We start from the raw sequence: 15,729 nt of genomic DNA, 5'->3' as shown, positions 1-15,729 counted from the left end.
AGGAAAGACATTTATTTTTGTAGTGCTGTAATATGTTTAAGATGATAACCTCATCAGGCAATCAGCTAGAGTACATGGATCTTCTCTGGGTTTTTAATATATATATATATATATATATATGTGTGTGTGTGTGTGTGTGTATACACACACACACACACACACACACACACATACACACACACACACTATGGCCAACACTTTTGCATCACCCTATAGAATTTATACATTTTGCTTCGAATGAAACTAGCGGAACACTGTTACGGTAACATATTGAATTACATACTGGTTTGTAGTTTTCCCATACACTTAACGCATAAACTGACAAAAACGGGACATTTAAACATCTAACATGAAATACTGTACTACTATTATGGCTTCCAGTAAACTTTTGCAATATCATTTTGTAGTTTCTTTGATTACATGATGTTAAATAAGAGATCAAAATTATTTTCATATAGTTTATTTATTTATGTTTTATTCTCAATCCTAGAATTCTAGGGGATGCAAATCTTTTGGCCCTAGCTGTAGTTTCTGTTTGGCCTCTTTTGGGACAGGGTTTAGAGATTCCACTCATTTAAAAGCTGGATCCTCTTTATCTTTTAGAATAAGGGTTTGTAATAATGCTGGTTATTCTATTCATCACCATTGAGACATGCACAAAGTAGCATGGTGGATGGGTGTTGAAGTTACTTTAAATGTTTGTATATTTTTGGGTAAATACTGTACCAAAGTTTATTTTATTGCCAACAGTTGGTTGTATTAAGATATGTATTATTTATAAATCTTTAATTTAAATTAAATCTTTAATTTAACTTAAATAAATTTAATTTAAATTAAATCTTTAATTTAACTTAATCCTAATCCTAAAATCACTATCAGAGTTAAAGATTGCAGTTCAGGCATGCAATGCCTGGTTGAAAGGCAGCAGATGCTATTCAAATTGCGGATTCACCCAGAGCATTTATTAACGGACGAATCTACAAACGTGTCAAATCTACAAATGTCAGATTCATGGGTGAGGATGCTTCTAAAAGGTTTAAATTATATAGCAGTCCTTTTATAGTCCAGGGCCACTGGCTGTTACAGTGTACCAACCACTGTTTCAAGGGAAAGGCACGGTATAAAATTATATACTTTGCTGGGACGGCAGAGCTTGACTTTTATATGATATTTAACAGCAGTACTTTTCTGCTACTCTAGCATCATAAATGTCATAATTTTGCTGCATTTTACAAAAAAATGCCATCACCATGAAAAAAAAAAAAACAGAAGCTAGCAATACTCTTTTCAAATGCCCACATTATGGTGGTAATATTTTCTAACTCTCATTGTATTGGAAGAGGCTTTAGGAAGTTCCTGTGATTGGCATTACCATGTAAAGGGCTGATCCTCTAGGTTAAGATATCATATTGGTGCCCCCTCTCATGAGGGTCTGGCCCTTTAAAAAGCATCTTAGGATGCCCGCTGAAAACCTTCACTTCTCCTGAACTATGTGGGGAGGGAACATAATTATCTACATTGGGGAGAAAATCAGGGTTAAATAACTGGGCAGATATGATATTGGTGTGTCACAAATGAATATTCCTCTACCTGACCTTATCATTCGAGCTGTGAAGAACTGGAGTTTATTTGTTCTGTGTCTTTAGTGTAAGTTAAAGCCATGAATTATGTTGCACTTCACTGCATAAAAAAAGAAAAATCAAGATTTAGTCAATAGCATAAATGATGACCATAACTGTCAGAATATGTAGTTCGATCCAGATGTGTCGACTGCAATGAAAACTATAACATAACACTACTGACCTGCTATTACTGGAGCAGGATACTGTCATAGGAAGACATATGATGCCCTATGATCAATATAAGCTATATTGAAAAATACAGCATTTAAAGTGCTAGCATGCCGCAATTTTTCATTGTTCTTCAATAGCTTTGGCTCCTGTGCACTTAACTGAATATAAAAAAAAACTGAGTATTGAGTCTCAGATTGCTGTTACCGGAACAGCACAACACAGTACAGAGGAACCGCTGTCTGAATGCTCTGTGTTGCTGTGATCCCAATCTAATATGTTCCCATTGCAACATAACTGCGCTTGTTTTCCATATACGTTTTAGAATTTGCCTATGTTTGTAACAAACCTTTGCTTGCATTACGCAGAAGGGAACCTGCAATGTAGTGAAGCTCAAGGTTAGGGAGAATCCAGGGTCACTGAAAAACAATCAGCAAGTGAAAATTGACTTTTATGCTCAGAGGCATTTTGTTCTTGCTGAGAATTCTTTAACACATGTTTCTGCCTCTTGGTCCCTATCTTCTCTTGCTGTTCTGGATCAATACGCTGCGCTCCAGGCTGGTTTCATTTTGATTCTCAGCAGGAGCCGTGAGCGTGGCTGGATTGTGTTCTCTGTGGCAGAGCAGATTTAGCGTCTTAGGGGGAGAGCTCATTATGTTTTATTCTGTCAGGGTGATTTTTTAATGATCAGGGGTTCTCATGTCTATCCGCTGTATACTAAAAAAATATATAATTAGCATAATTGTCCTTTTAAGTGCTTATGTATGACCATTGTCATGAACTATTTCATTCAGCAAGTCCTAAAGCAATCCTGTTTTTGTATTATTTTGCCTTTGAGTATATTAAAGTTGTGTTACAAAGTGATTGTTCATTTTTACAACACTAAAGTCTTCCACAGTAATGTGCACAATGTACACAGTAGAGTAGCATTGTAACATTCAATTATTTTTTAAAACCTCCTCCGTAACTATTGACCATTCACTAGTGCCAGATTTACAAATATTAAAAGAAACTTAAATTCAATGGCAAACATTTTGACTAAAAGTCTTTTTTTAAACGTTTGTGTAAAAGAGAAAGAATGATTCTTGGTGTTGGATCACCCTCCTGACCTGCAAGGGCGCTGTGTAACGGGAACAGAGTACCATGGACTGGATGGCCCGACAATTCATTCCCAGGGTTTGACGGAAGTCGGCCATCTAGAATGGGGGCGGAGCTACAGCACACTAAATCATAGACCCGGAAGGTTAACAACGTGGCATCCACGGATTGGAGGAGCGGGTGCGCTCGTTAACCAATGGGTCATGGTTGATGGTATATAAAGGGGACGTAGTGATGTGATCTGTCCCTTATTATGGTTACGCTGAAACCAGAGGGACTCGTGTTTTGATTCTAGAGAATCGTGAGTGTTTCGTTTGTTTTGTCTGTCTATTGTTTGTTATTGGATTAGACAGATAACACGATCCGGAGCTGTCGCTTAGGGCCAGCACTAAAAATAGACAACACTGCACATTGTATCATGGATAACTTGTACTTCACCACGAAATGGCGACTGCATCCCATAATTATCCACTGCGCAATAAGCATCGCTGTATGTCGCCAGCCCTCCTATTGTTTACTGTTTGGTCATCAGATTTACAAAATAAAACAGAAACCGTTTCACCTGTACTTTGTTGTCTTACTTTCATTGTTTGATTACTGCACCTGCTGTACACCTGTGCACTACTTACCACTTGAATTTTTGTTTCTTTTAGTATCTCTGTAAAGGTAATCCCCCTTTAATTTGTAGAGCCCTATTTTTCAAATTCGAACACTATAATGAATCGTTCTGTAATTGTGACTGCTTCATTTTCCCCTTGTCCAATTACATTTAAGTTTATATTGTTATAAAAGTGGGTTATTTTTAAATACAGCCATTTTAATTACAGCCCAATCAGAGACAGTGAAAAGTCGAGCCCATAGGGCCCAATTCAGTTGACATGTTTTAGTAACAAACTGAGCAAATAAATGTTGAACTTATCTGGCAATTTCAGAGCCCTAGCGCCTGTCTGCTGGGCTAGCTGTGCTTCCCTGCTAAACTGTTATTACCTCCCTAGTCAGCTCCAGTTAGTCTGCCTCACTCAAGGCCCCTGACTATTTTACTTCCCAACTTCATGGCTTTTCCTATCTGTCTTTATTCTTCTTACATCCATCAAGCGTGTTACTTGAATGCTAGGATTTACAGTCCCTCACTTTTATACTAACTCTAGCACTGTGGTTGGCTCACAGCTCTGTTAAATCCTATATATGAGACAGCTTTATTTAGTACCTATGTTAGATCATTTACAAAAAACTGTGTTTTTGTTAGGTGCTATGCTGCATTTTCTATGAGGATGGAGGGATCATTTAGTGGACCTGACTGAGTGGTCAGGAGGTCAAAATGAGACCATTGCTTTACAATGCACTATTCTTCGTGCAAGGAGAATCAAGCGAAACAAGTACAGCAGTAGCACACTCGGACATAAAGACTTTGTTAAATCTGCACTAGTATTGCTGAGGAGTCCCATTGGAACTGGACTTGGGCTCTGCATAACTGACTAATCTTTTAACCCTAAACTGTAGAACAAGGTCTGGACTGGACAGAATCACACTGGTTTGGGGTAGTTTCCCAGTTATAGGGCTCCCCTTACCGTGATCGTTGAGGTCCTTGAAAGAAACTTCCACATAGATGCTGTAAAAAACTAGCCCTTCAGTTTCATCATTCTGTATTTAAACCTGGACAAGGCGGGATGTTGAGACAGTATGCAGACTACAAAGGATCAGGGTTATAAATGGGATGGCAAAGCATTTTTTCAGTGTATTTCTGAAAAGGCTACATAGCCAAAACTTGATTCCCAATTGATTTTCAGTTTGTGATAAGCCTAACCTTGTTGTTGTTATGTATGCATGTACTGCATATCAGGGGTGAAAAACATATAACAAACAACACTGTGTCCAAAACAAAAAAAACACAATCTGATTATTTAATTCACGCCTTACGGCTTTCACAGGGAATATTGGTGGTAAAAGTGAATCAGATGCTTGCTAACGGAAAACAAAATGTTTGTCTAACAATTCATTAGAACCATTCTTTTCACAAAGAAATGAAAGGACTGGCAGTATGTTGTCATCTGAAAAGTAAATGCTATAAAAGCACAATAAATTGATTCAGAACTACAGGAAGTAGATAACCATCATATTGCAAGTTTTGTTGTAGTTATACCATACTGTACTGCAGATGGACTGTTTTGTTTTGTTTTTATTAATCTGTTGCACCGTCTTTGTGATTTTACACATGCAAGCAGTTCTTTCATTGTTATGTAATGTGCTGCAATCAGGGAATTGCAGCCAAAACATGGAAGTAAATACTGTGTGCACCATCAATGAAAAAAGGAATTACCATGGTATGAAAGCACAGTTCTGGATCACAGACACTTTTATTTCATATCAAACTGCTTGTCTTTCCCATGGTCTGAATGATAGAGATTAATGAAGGTGCTGTAGGAATGCAGTACAATGGAGATGATCGATTTTGTTCCTCAGAGGAAATCTGTTTATTGCGAGCTCCGAGTAAAGATCAGGAGTGTTTGTCCTGAGGGTAAAGTCACAGTGAACAGTGCCAGCAACAACAGCTGATGAATATTAGCCAGTTTGTGATTCCTTACTGCTGGCCAGGACCTGGTGCCTGATCGTTAGTATATCCTGATCCCTGGAGCTGAAGGACAATTAATCACGCTGCTTTCGAAAGGAACGTTTGGCTTGGTGACTCAAGGACAGGGAAGTCTGCTTCGAATTCAAACAATCAGTCTCCTAATTATATTTCATTTAGGGGGAAAATGCACTGAAGCTATCACTTGGAGAGGAGTGTATGTTAACAATGATGAGTCCAAGTTAAAAAGCTAGTGGAAGTGCGCCTTCCTGTTTTGGTGGATAAGATTTATTTCTGTTTTGATAACATTTTGTTTTATGTGCTGTGTTTACTCTATGTTGTTACTGTTTTTGCATGGGAAGGTTTTTTTTATTGGCTTTTTATGTCAGCAATACTTCTTGCAGCCATTTCTCTGAACTCATTTCCAAGCCTGTATTTTTGGTCTTAGGGTGAAGAGCCAGAGAGTCCCAAACTTACATTTCCACTTTTCCACTTTTTAAAGCGACCAAAAATTGTGTTTTTCTAAAAGGAGTGTTAAAGTGTTGCTTTGATGTAATTATAACCCCTACTTTACCACTCAACCTGTTAGTGTTCAAAAAGAATATTTAACCCATGAAACGGGTATCTCGCACTGCTAACCCTACCCAGTGATGTGCTAAATGCTTGTACAGCCCTGAGGGCCCAGTGGCCTGTGGATGCGTTAATGGAAACAGGCAGAGCATTACAAAATGACAGAGCCAATTGGTCGTGCCACTTTCAAGAATAACTTTCACAAACCTGGGCTTTCATCTCATCCAAGTTTTCTTGAAAAATATTAGGTATTAAAGACAGTAATTACAAAAAAAAAAACCAAAACCCTAACAAACTGCAGAGCTTTCCCTGAAATAATCACTGTTCCAGTGAACCTTTCTAAACTTAAGAACTGGTCCAAGGGCTCCTTGCAGAGTTTAACCCAGAGCTTGCCCTCTCCCTGTCTTTTAAAGAGGAACCCGGTGATTATGTTTGTTCAGGATCTCATTTTACCTGTTAAACCTTGAGCAGAATGACCCTCCAGGACATTGATTGGACAACCCCTTTTTCAAGTTGCCATCAAGCCATTTCCCAAGCCTGCCCCATCTCTCCATTTTTTCATTTTATGCCCCTTCCACCACCCCCCCCCCCATCCTATTGAAGAAGAACTGTGAGTGAAGGGCAGTGTATAGAAGGAATATGTGAATGAGAACATAATATTAATATGCTTACTGGATTTTGAAAAATGTATGCTACAGTATATTAACTTCTAAGCCCAGGCTTTTGGTATAAGAAAGCACATTACATTTTAATTCTTCAGGGTTAGTTTAATTTGCTGCCAGTGTTGAGCTGCTTTTGATTGAATTGTAAAGATAATGATTTAAAAAAAAAAAAAAAACATTCATATTTCGTCTGCTCACTCTCACAAGTAGGGTTGAGTTTTTCAGTTTAAAAAAAGACAATCTTAATTAAACTTCCATCTGATGGGAGAAGGGAGAACAAAGGTTGGGAGAAAGAAACAAAAGCAGGAGGATGCAATTTCCTCTATGGGCAAGAGCAAACCCCGTTCTCGTTTTCTCTACATAAATTATGGTGGGGGGGGGGGGGTTTCTCCCCCTTTACAATCAATATACACATACAGTACATACTGAAATCTGTAGAGAATCTAAACGTGTCAGTCCTAGGAAGCACAACTGTGCACAGTCACTTACTTTTGTAAATAGTGTGCTGTCAGCACCGCTGTTGTAATAAACCAGATTAATCATGAGATTTATCATCAGATTGAAAAACATTTGTAAGATTAAATTGAAAATGAATACTGCCTACACAGCAACCTCACATGATGATGACAACGGATGTCCATGTTTCATCTGAAATAAACAAAAACATGTTTATAATAATTATATATTTTTTTTTATTTTACAAGTCTATATACTTGTGTGATTTGGCAGCTAAGCTGGATTCGGTAAATAGCACACGAATAGATTCTTTTCGATGTCACATATTCTTTTCTGTTTAAAAGTTTTCATTTTTACCGTTTCTGAACCTTTCGATTGTGCACGAACCGTCGTTAGTGTCGGCTTATCATCCTCCCACCTCCTCTCAGAATGTTTAGAATCGTCCTGCGTTACATTACTCATTGTGAGACCCAGGACTGAAGTTTCAGCAAGCTGATCTGTATAGAGATTGAATCACGTGACACCAGTCCCTCGCAGAGATCATAAGGCTTGCAGTCACAGCAATCTACTTGTGTGATGTGGCACATTAGATGTGGGGATCATTAGGGATCAGTGACTAGCTTCGGGACTGACAAGGTTTTTATACCTGGCTGTGTACAAGAACAGCTTTTCTGGTGCCACAGACAGTTAAGGTTAAACCATATTGAACAGCCATTCTGAATTTTTTACCTCATGTATGAGATGAATACCACTTTTCACACAAAGGATATAAAGGGGTTTACCGTATAGAGTATTCAATATCGTCTAAAAAGTAATGGGACACAGAGCACTGTTCAAAAACATATTCACTTTAGTATATTGTATTATTTATATGCAAGTATAAAATGAGCGGCAGTTCATAATGAAAAAAGTATTGCATATTTATATTTAACATACATTGAGCATTTTTTTTCTTTCTACCTAGGAAGCCAGAAAAGAAAAGCATTCAGCCTTCTGTGATTCTTTAAAAGCTTCTTAAACACCTGAATTTGACTTTGACTACAGACAAGATAATAAGAATACATCTGCAATGATGATAGGATGGCTGTGCAGCAGCAGCTTGCACAGAAACTTCCTTCCCGCTCCTGCCGATTGCGGAAAGTGAACTGCTTTTACTCCTGAAGGGAACCTCCCTGTTTTTGCATGCGTCTTGTTAGACATTCAGAAAGTATCTCTCTGTGATTATCATGTTGCATAATGAACACTTCACTTTCGTTATGCCACACATTTGTTTCCCCAGGAACCACGCATATGAAACTGTAATAAAACATGTTAATTCAGCATGCCTGTATTACTAAATTTGATTTTACTGTATGTTTGGGGGTTGCCCTCTTAACCCAGAGCTCATTATAAAGTGAAGTATATCTCACTGAGATAAGTGAGATGATATAGGAGATATGTATTGAGATTTTGTGCTTAATTAATGCAGCATTAATTAAAATAAGTCAGAAAGTTCAGAAATGGTAAAAATATTGAGTACATTTTTTTTTTTTTTGAGATTGAAATTATACATTTTTTAAACAACATATTTCTGGCTTTAAAAAAAAAGTAAGATAAGTATATTTTATATACCAGACCATTTTTACAGTTAGACTGTAACCATGTTGCAAATAGAAATGCTGCAGTCTGTCAGTTTAGCTTGAATCATGTAGCGTGTAAATGATTTAAGGGCAGGTGTGTAAATCTGAATAGGTACAAGCCTGTGCATTGGATAAAGGCGCCTGCCAAATTAATAATAATAATAATAATAATAATAATAATAATAATAATAATAACAATAATAATAATTGCTAGGTTTTAAACCGTTAACTGGATTTTCTGTTTTCTTGTCCGTAGGCACTGTACAGATGTTGTCTGCTGTGTGATCTTTGTTGTTGTCATCCTGGGCTATATTGCATTGGGAACTGTGGGTGAGTAAAGGAGATTTAAAGCATTGTGTACTCTACCAGGGTTATACAAAATATTAAAATCACCTGCCCTAACCCTGTCAACCATGGGCACTGTTTAAATGTTCTTTAAGGTGTGTATATTATTCTAGGGGGATGTGTGGCCATTCATGGAAGATTTCTGTATAATTGCTTGAGGGGAAGTTAAGCTGATTTGTACTCCAGAATGCTCCACAGTTGACAGAGGCTGTTCTTTGTGAAGCAGTCGTTTGTGCAGTCTCAGATACAGAAGAGCCTGCGAACTGCACTCCTGTCTCTTTCAAACAATCACATCTGCTGTCTTGCTCATGGTTACTGATACAGGCCTGAAACTGGGAGTTGCAGCTTTGATATATTACAGAATACATGCCAGGGGTGTAGTTTGCAATTTTAAATGATTCAGTCATGTGAAGGATATGCAATTTACACAGAGCCTTACAAAACAGTTCCAGACCAGTGCCTCATCACCTTGACATTATCAAACTTTATGTGTGGATTTATTTTAGATTAGTAGAACACTATGTAGTTGTGAAATTAATGGCATCAATAGAAGACTGTGTGTACATACAGAATCTATGTATATGATAATAACATTTGTTTGAAACAATATTTTAATTTGGCATAGTGACAGCTGTTAAATTGCGTTTTGGTTTTTCTTTTACAAGTTGGGTGGATGTGTTATTTTTTGCTTTTGAAAGCAGGTGGATGAAGGAGAAAATTGAGTAACTTGTTTTTTCCTTGGTAAACCTTAATGTACAAATTAGATTTTGAAACACGATAGAAACAATGCCTTAATTTATCTATGAAACTGTCAAGCTGACTTGGAGAACACAGTGGGCGTTGGCGATGCATGTTGCTAAGAATCTAGAAAGTCAATCTACCTATAAGTATTCAGTTTAAAAATTCACAGCTCACGGCCCACATTTAACACATCAGGGATTATGGTATATATAGAAAGCAGGCCTCAAGTCTCTGAATTTTTAAACTGCAAGAAGTCTGAACCTGTGCGGGGTTTGGGAATCGTGAAGGCAGCATAGTGATCTATACTTAAAAACAAGATTGTGCGAAGATAAAAGAGCAGCAACTCAGATTGAAGAACATCACTTGCAATTGGCATCTGATTCTTAGGCAGTGAAAATAGAAAAAAGAGATCAGGATCTCTGAGATCTGCAGGAAATTGCATAGGGAGCTAGTCTTAATATTTTATATCTAAGGCTGTGCAGGAATTTCTCCCATCTCATTCCTCCACCAGTTCAAAGCGGCTTTCAACGGAGCCGCTCCATTTAGGGGACATATGGAAAAGTCATATATGATGAATGAAAACACTGATATACCGCCTGCATAGATCCTGCAACAGTGACTCATGCAACAACTCATGCAAAGAGCCAGTAATTAGCCACCGCAGCAGGTTTCCCTGTGTGTTTTTTCTGGAACATTAGTGCCATCAGGAGGTGCAGTACTGACAGGCTGTGCAGTAACAAGGCTCATCACTTCGATGCCCTTTTAATTAAATTAATTGTGGGGGTGTACAGAGTATGTTGCTACTGATCCTGTTAAAATATACTGTAAAGCAGTCTAGTCTTGTATAGAGTTCCATTGCAGAGAGGCGGTAGGGCAGTGATGTATATTCTAAAAAGAACTTTTAACAAGTGTGCGACGGTATGAGAACATTTTGTCACCTTTGTTGTGTTCATTTGTCACCTTTCTATTAGCAGCACTTAACTGTTCTTTCCTTTCCCTGATCCTTTATAGTAATGCAAAGTGCTTGAAAAGCGATTAAATCTGGATTGTTCTAGTTTGGTGGTTGAGAAAGAATTTAATGCAACTTTATTGTGTGTTAGGTGCTTATGAAATATTCTGCATTCTGTGGCATACAGTGTATGGTTGATAAATGTATTTTTTAAAAAAGAAATTGTTGTGGATTGCATTTTAAAAGCAGTTATGCTGGTCCAAATGCGAAAAATATACTTGTTCAGATGGTTTCTTCTTAAAATACATTTTCAGAGTGACTCAAGTATCACAAAGAAATGGACAATTTGGACGACCAGATCCAACCTGTCAGTAAATTGCAAAAATAAGAAAGTTAGCATTATTTTATTTGTGGGACTATGTCCCTTGCACTTTAAAGGGTTAATTACGAGGTAGAGTAGACAGTGAACGAAAGCCAACTCTGATGCATTTCTACCAGCGTTTGTCCAGCTTACTAATAAATATGAAAACTGTATTTTCATTATTAAAGTGTGGACGCTTTTAGCTGTGTTATTGTATTTATTTGGTGGCGCTGATTACATTGTGTACTTTTATTTCTTTGCATTAAGGGTCAGTTTATTGGAAAAATGTCTGAAATTGGGTTAGATTCACAAGCGCTTTTTACCATAACAATAATGCATCACACAACAATAGCTGCTACACTTGCAACTCTTTTACTAGCAGTATACAATATGTTTTTTTTCCATTAAAGCACTACCAGAATGCAGAGTGAACTAAGCAGATGTTCATCGTTTTAGTCTCAAGTGGTCTTACTATTGAAATAATTTATTAGTGTTATTCTAGGAAATCTCATCACTTAACCAAACAACAGTGAGTTCAACAACATTTTCGATGGCTTGTTCCCAGCTTGATTTGATGACTCATCCTCCCAGGCATGCTGGCTCCAAGCTTCAAACCAAGTTTTATTTTTCTGTAGAGGACCTAATCCTTGCATTTTATTTCATTAAGAAATGGCCTGCTTTAAAAAAGAAATCAATACTCCCTTTCTCCCTTCTTGCAGAGGTTAAAAAGGGGACATAACTGAGCGTGTCCTCATTCAAAAAATAAATCCTGCAATCAATTTATATTGAAGACTTGATCAATTCAGGTTTTACACAATCTTGAACTTCTCTTTCTTTGTAGCCTGGATGCATGGAGACCCAAGGAAAGTTATTTACCCTACTGACAGCTATGGGCAGTTCTGCAGCCAGCAAGGCACTTCAAACGCGTGAGTAAAAGTCAATGTTAAGCTACTGTGCAGATTCACTGTGGTAAACTGTTAACAGCAGGTGGCAAGTCACTCTTTAGGTTCTATAACTGTAGCCGTCAGCAGTAAGATACCTCGCTAGAGAACAGTGCCTTGTTTGTTTCATTTGCCTGGAGGATGTTAGAAACCTAGCACTATATTTTGATATTTTGTTTTCCTTAAATAAGAATGCAGCAGGAACATAAAACATCAACTGCATTACCATTTCGCGCAGTGAAGCGATTCCACTTTAAATTGTCTTCAGGTCAGCACCTGAAGCTGTGATGATGCTGTCATGTACTCATATGGAGTAATTGGCAGCTGCAGCCAGTCCTCCCACATGGACGTGATTACCTTGTTGAGACTAAAGAGTCTGACAGTTTCACAGACAGTAGTGGCCACTGCATGTCCCACAGGAATGCATAATGTCATTTTCACCAGTATTAGAGCTGTAAGATGCTCGAGGCTTCCTTTACTAGATACATACAAACTGCATGTTGTTAAGGAGCGCAGTATTGCAACATTGAATGCTGTGTATCAAATGTGTATGTATATATAGCTATAGTAAGTAGTAAATGCAATATACAGGCGATGCCAGTGTTCTCACATCTCATTACATTATGGATGTTGTTTAGATTGCCCTGTGATCTGTCTATTTTTATGCGTGGGTGTAAAGAAATAAGAACGTAAGAAAGTTTACAAATGAGAGGAGGCCATTCGGCCCATCTTGCTCCTTCGGTCGTTAAAAGCTTATTGATCCCAGAATCTCATCAAGCAGCTTCTTGAAGGATCCCAGGGTATCAGCTTCAACAACACTACTGGAGAGTTGGTTCCAGGCTACAACTCCCCAGTAATGCTAATTAGGTTAGCATGATCTTTGGAAAATATGAACCGATCAGCCGGGAGTGTTAAGAACCTAAGTGGTTTTACTGAGAAATATTACAGTACCTGTTAAAATGGTTCAATGCTTTAGCTGAAAGCAGATTGACTAAACTTTTGAAAGCTTTACAATAAAATTCTCAGTATTGGAGTTGACAGAGCTTGAAGGTGATGGATTAGCTGACACCCACCGAGTAGTGAACAGAACTTCAGTCTAAAAATGAATGCACTGCTTGTCAGATCATGCTGCAATTCAGTGCTGAGCTGAAACTGGTTTATTCACCCTTGCTTAATGACCACACATGAGCTTGTGTTCCATTAGGTTTATGAAACCGAATTAGCATTCAGTGGCACTGGAACAATTTTTAACTGGTGCTAAAAGCCATTGAACAAAACTGTAACCCCTGTATATGATGGAAGCCGTGCAAAGCCAAGGGGGTGCTGCAGCGCCCCCAGCACCCTTGTTCCAGCGCCCTTGTTAGCATTTGGATTTGCAAATCAAAATGATAACTATTCTATTTAAAGTTACAGGGAAGGACCATCCTTTAATCTGCATCTTAATAAGCCATCGTATATCTAAAGTTATTTGTGGTGTGCTGCACTACAGTATTGACGTTTTAAAGGGCTTTTTTTTCCAACATGTGTAATAAGTAATATGGATGTATGTGGTAAACAGACAAGCAGTGTATTAATTACTTAGTCACAGTATGTTGTACATAAGAAGCTGAATTCGTCTTGGGTTGTGATGCACAGTATAGTAGATATAGTTTAGTGTTATACCCATAGCTCTGGGAACTAAGAAAAAAGTTACATTAATGAGCTGTGATCACAGCATCATAGTTGTATGTGAGAACAGCCATTTAAAATACACTTTGTACATTACAAATGTGATGCAATTTGCTTTCTGATAAATAGTTCCAGTAAAAATGTTCATTTATAATGCAACCCAAGCTAATTAGAGATTTTGGTTTAAATGTCTTGCCTTTAAAGTAGTTTGCATTGTTTGTAGCTTTTGGGTAATTACCTCAAAGCTGATCTTTATTTTGATACCTTTGTCTTTCAGTAATGAGCCAGGGCTGGACTAACCTTACATTAAATAGAAAACAGTAAAAAAAAAAAATATCAGGCTGATTCATTCTGTAAGGTAACAGTAAGGTTCTTCCACGCATCAGGAACTTCTTAGTTTATTTTCTGCTGCTTTTCTGATAAATTCTGTAGTGTGTGCTTGATGGACACACAGCTCTCCCAGGCAGAGACTGCATATGGTGGGCAGAGGCCAAATACATGTGATTTCTAAGCTTGGATTAAAAAAAAGTTTTTTAAATATTATCATATTTGTGATACCAAACTCACTTCACATGTGGATTTGGTGATGGATTAGCTGACACCCACCGAATAGGGAACAGAACTTGAATGAATGCACTGCTTGCCAAGAAACAATTTAAAACAAGCTAAAAGCTAGAGAATTGCTTCAGAACAATGAAAGAAAATCCCCCAGACCCCTTCCTGGTGTAATATTTGAAATGGTGTCCTTCTCTAGTGATGAACATAGTTGAGATTATCAAATCACTTTTCATTAAGTGCCACAAACTACACTGTAATTGCACTGGAGTACTACACACTAATTACACGTTGGGTGTGTAGTTGCAATGCAAGATGAAAGATGTTCACAGTTACAAGCGTATTGTAATTATACTTGAAGAAAGGCATAGTAAAAACTAGACAATCCCAGTTGCTTCTAGTCTTTGCTACCACCCAGTGGTAACAGTGTATTAAAAAAAAAAAAAAAAAAAAAAAGTGTTACTAAAATATTTGTACATGTTTGTCATGTCTGTCATGTTTTGTACAGCAATGGCAATGCTTGATACCTATGCCAGTTTTGAAAGATGCAGATTGAAGTGCTTCAGTAGTGGATTTCTTTGCTATTTACACCCCACTTTAGGATGGACAGGAACTAAGAAAGAGAACTACAGTACCACATTAACCTTTAGTATCTTTTTTATTGTCATTATTATTATTTAGGAACAAAGCCATATTATTCTACTTCAACATTCTGAAATGTGCCAGTCCTGTGGTTCTCATAAACCTACAGTGCCCAACAACACAGGTATGTGAGAATGTGCAATAGAAGGGTTATAAGCAGGTTTCTGCTCATGAAGCAAGCGTGTGTGCTGAGAAATGCATAGATTCTACTGAAATGAGAAAAAAAAAACTGCAGTGTAACAGTGGAAAACAATGCTAAATCAATAATAGAATGCAGAATAGGAAAAGAGCCTGTCCCTTGCTTTAGCAATTATACTGCAGTATTTATTAATAAGCTATATGATATGTTATTACCATTAACAAAGTAAAACATTCCAGACAAATTAGTATAGTAGATCATTTAAAAATCCAGTAATCGGCTTTATTTATTACTATGAATATCCTATCAAACATTGTACTATATATTCTGCATTAATTACATTTACTCCCTGTTTTTTTTTTTCCTTTCTTTTACAGCTGTGTGTTTCCAAGTGCCCAGACAGGTTTGCAACCTACTTAGACATGCAGTATGCATACAGATACAACAAAAGCTACTGGGAGTATTACAGGCAATTCTGCAAGCCAGGGTTTAACAGTCCAAGAAAGGTAAATGTACAGGCAATATATTTTTATAGGCATTACTACTTAAAAAAAAGACAGGAAATCCTCCATTGGGTATGAGGGAACATCACTGGAGTTGCATCACATTCTTCAAAGTGCTCTGACA

General features: G+C 37.5%; 1 protein-coding gene across 4 annotated transcripts in view; it reads left to right on the top strand.

Annotated features, from left to right (window-relative positions):
* The window catches only part of LOC121331009 (choline transporter-like protein 5), a 69,002-nt gene that overhangs the window by 38,117 nt on the left and 15,156 nt on the right, over positions 1 to 15,729 (top strand). For all 4 annotated transcript variants that reach the window (XM_041278098.1, XM_041278101.1, XM_041278100.1 and 1 more), the window contains 4 exons: positions 9,018 to 9,091; positions 11,999 to 12,083; positions 15,003 to 15,087; positions 15,480 to 15,608. In XM_041278098.1, the coding sequence (XP_041134032.1) occupies positions 9,018 to 9,091; positions 11,999 to 12,083; positions 15,003 to 15,087; positions 15,480 to 15,608 (373 nt within the window). The remainder of the gene's footprint in view (positions 1 to 9,017; positions 9,092 to 11,998; positions 12,084 to 15,002; positions 15,088 to 15,479; positions 15,609 to 15,729) is intronic.

Source organism: Polyodon spathula, chromosome 18, assembly GCF_017654505.1.
Source record: "Polyodon spathula isolate WHYD16114869_AA chromosome 18, ASM1765450v1, whole genome shotgun sequence".
NCBI lineage: Eukaryota > Metazoa > Chordata > Actinopteri > Acipenseriformes > Polyodontidae > Polyodon > Polyodon spathula.
Note: the sequence above shows the minus strand (reverse complement) of the source record. Positions and strands in the feature narration are given on the sequence as shown.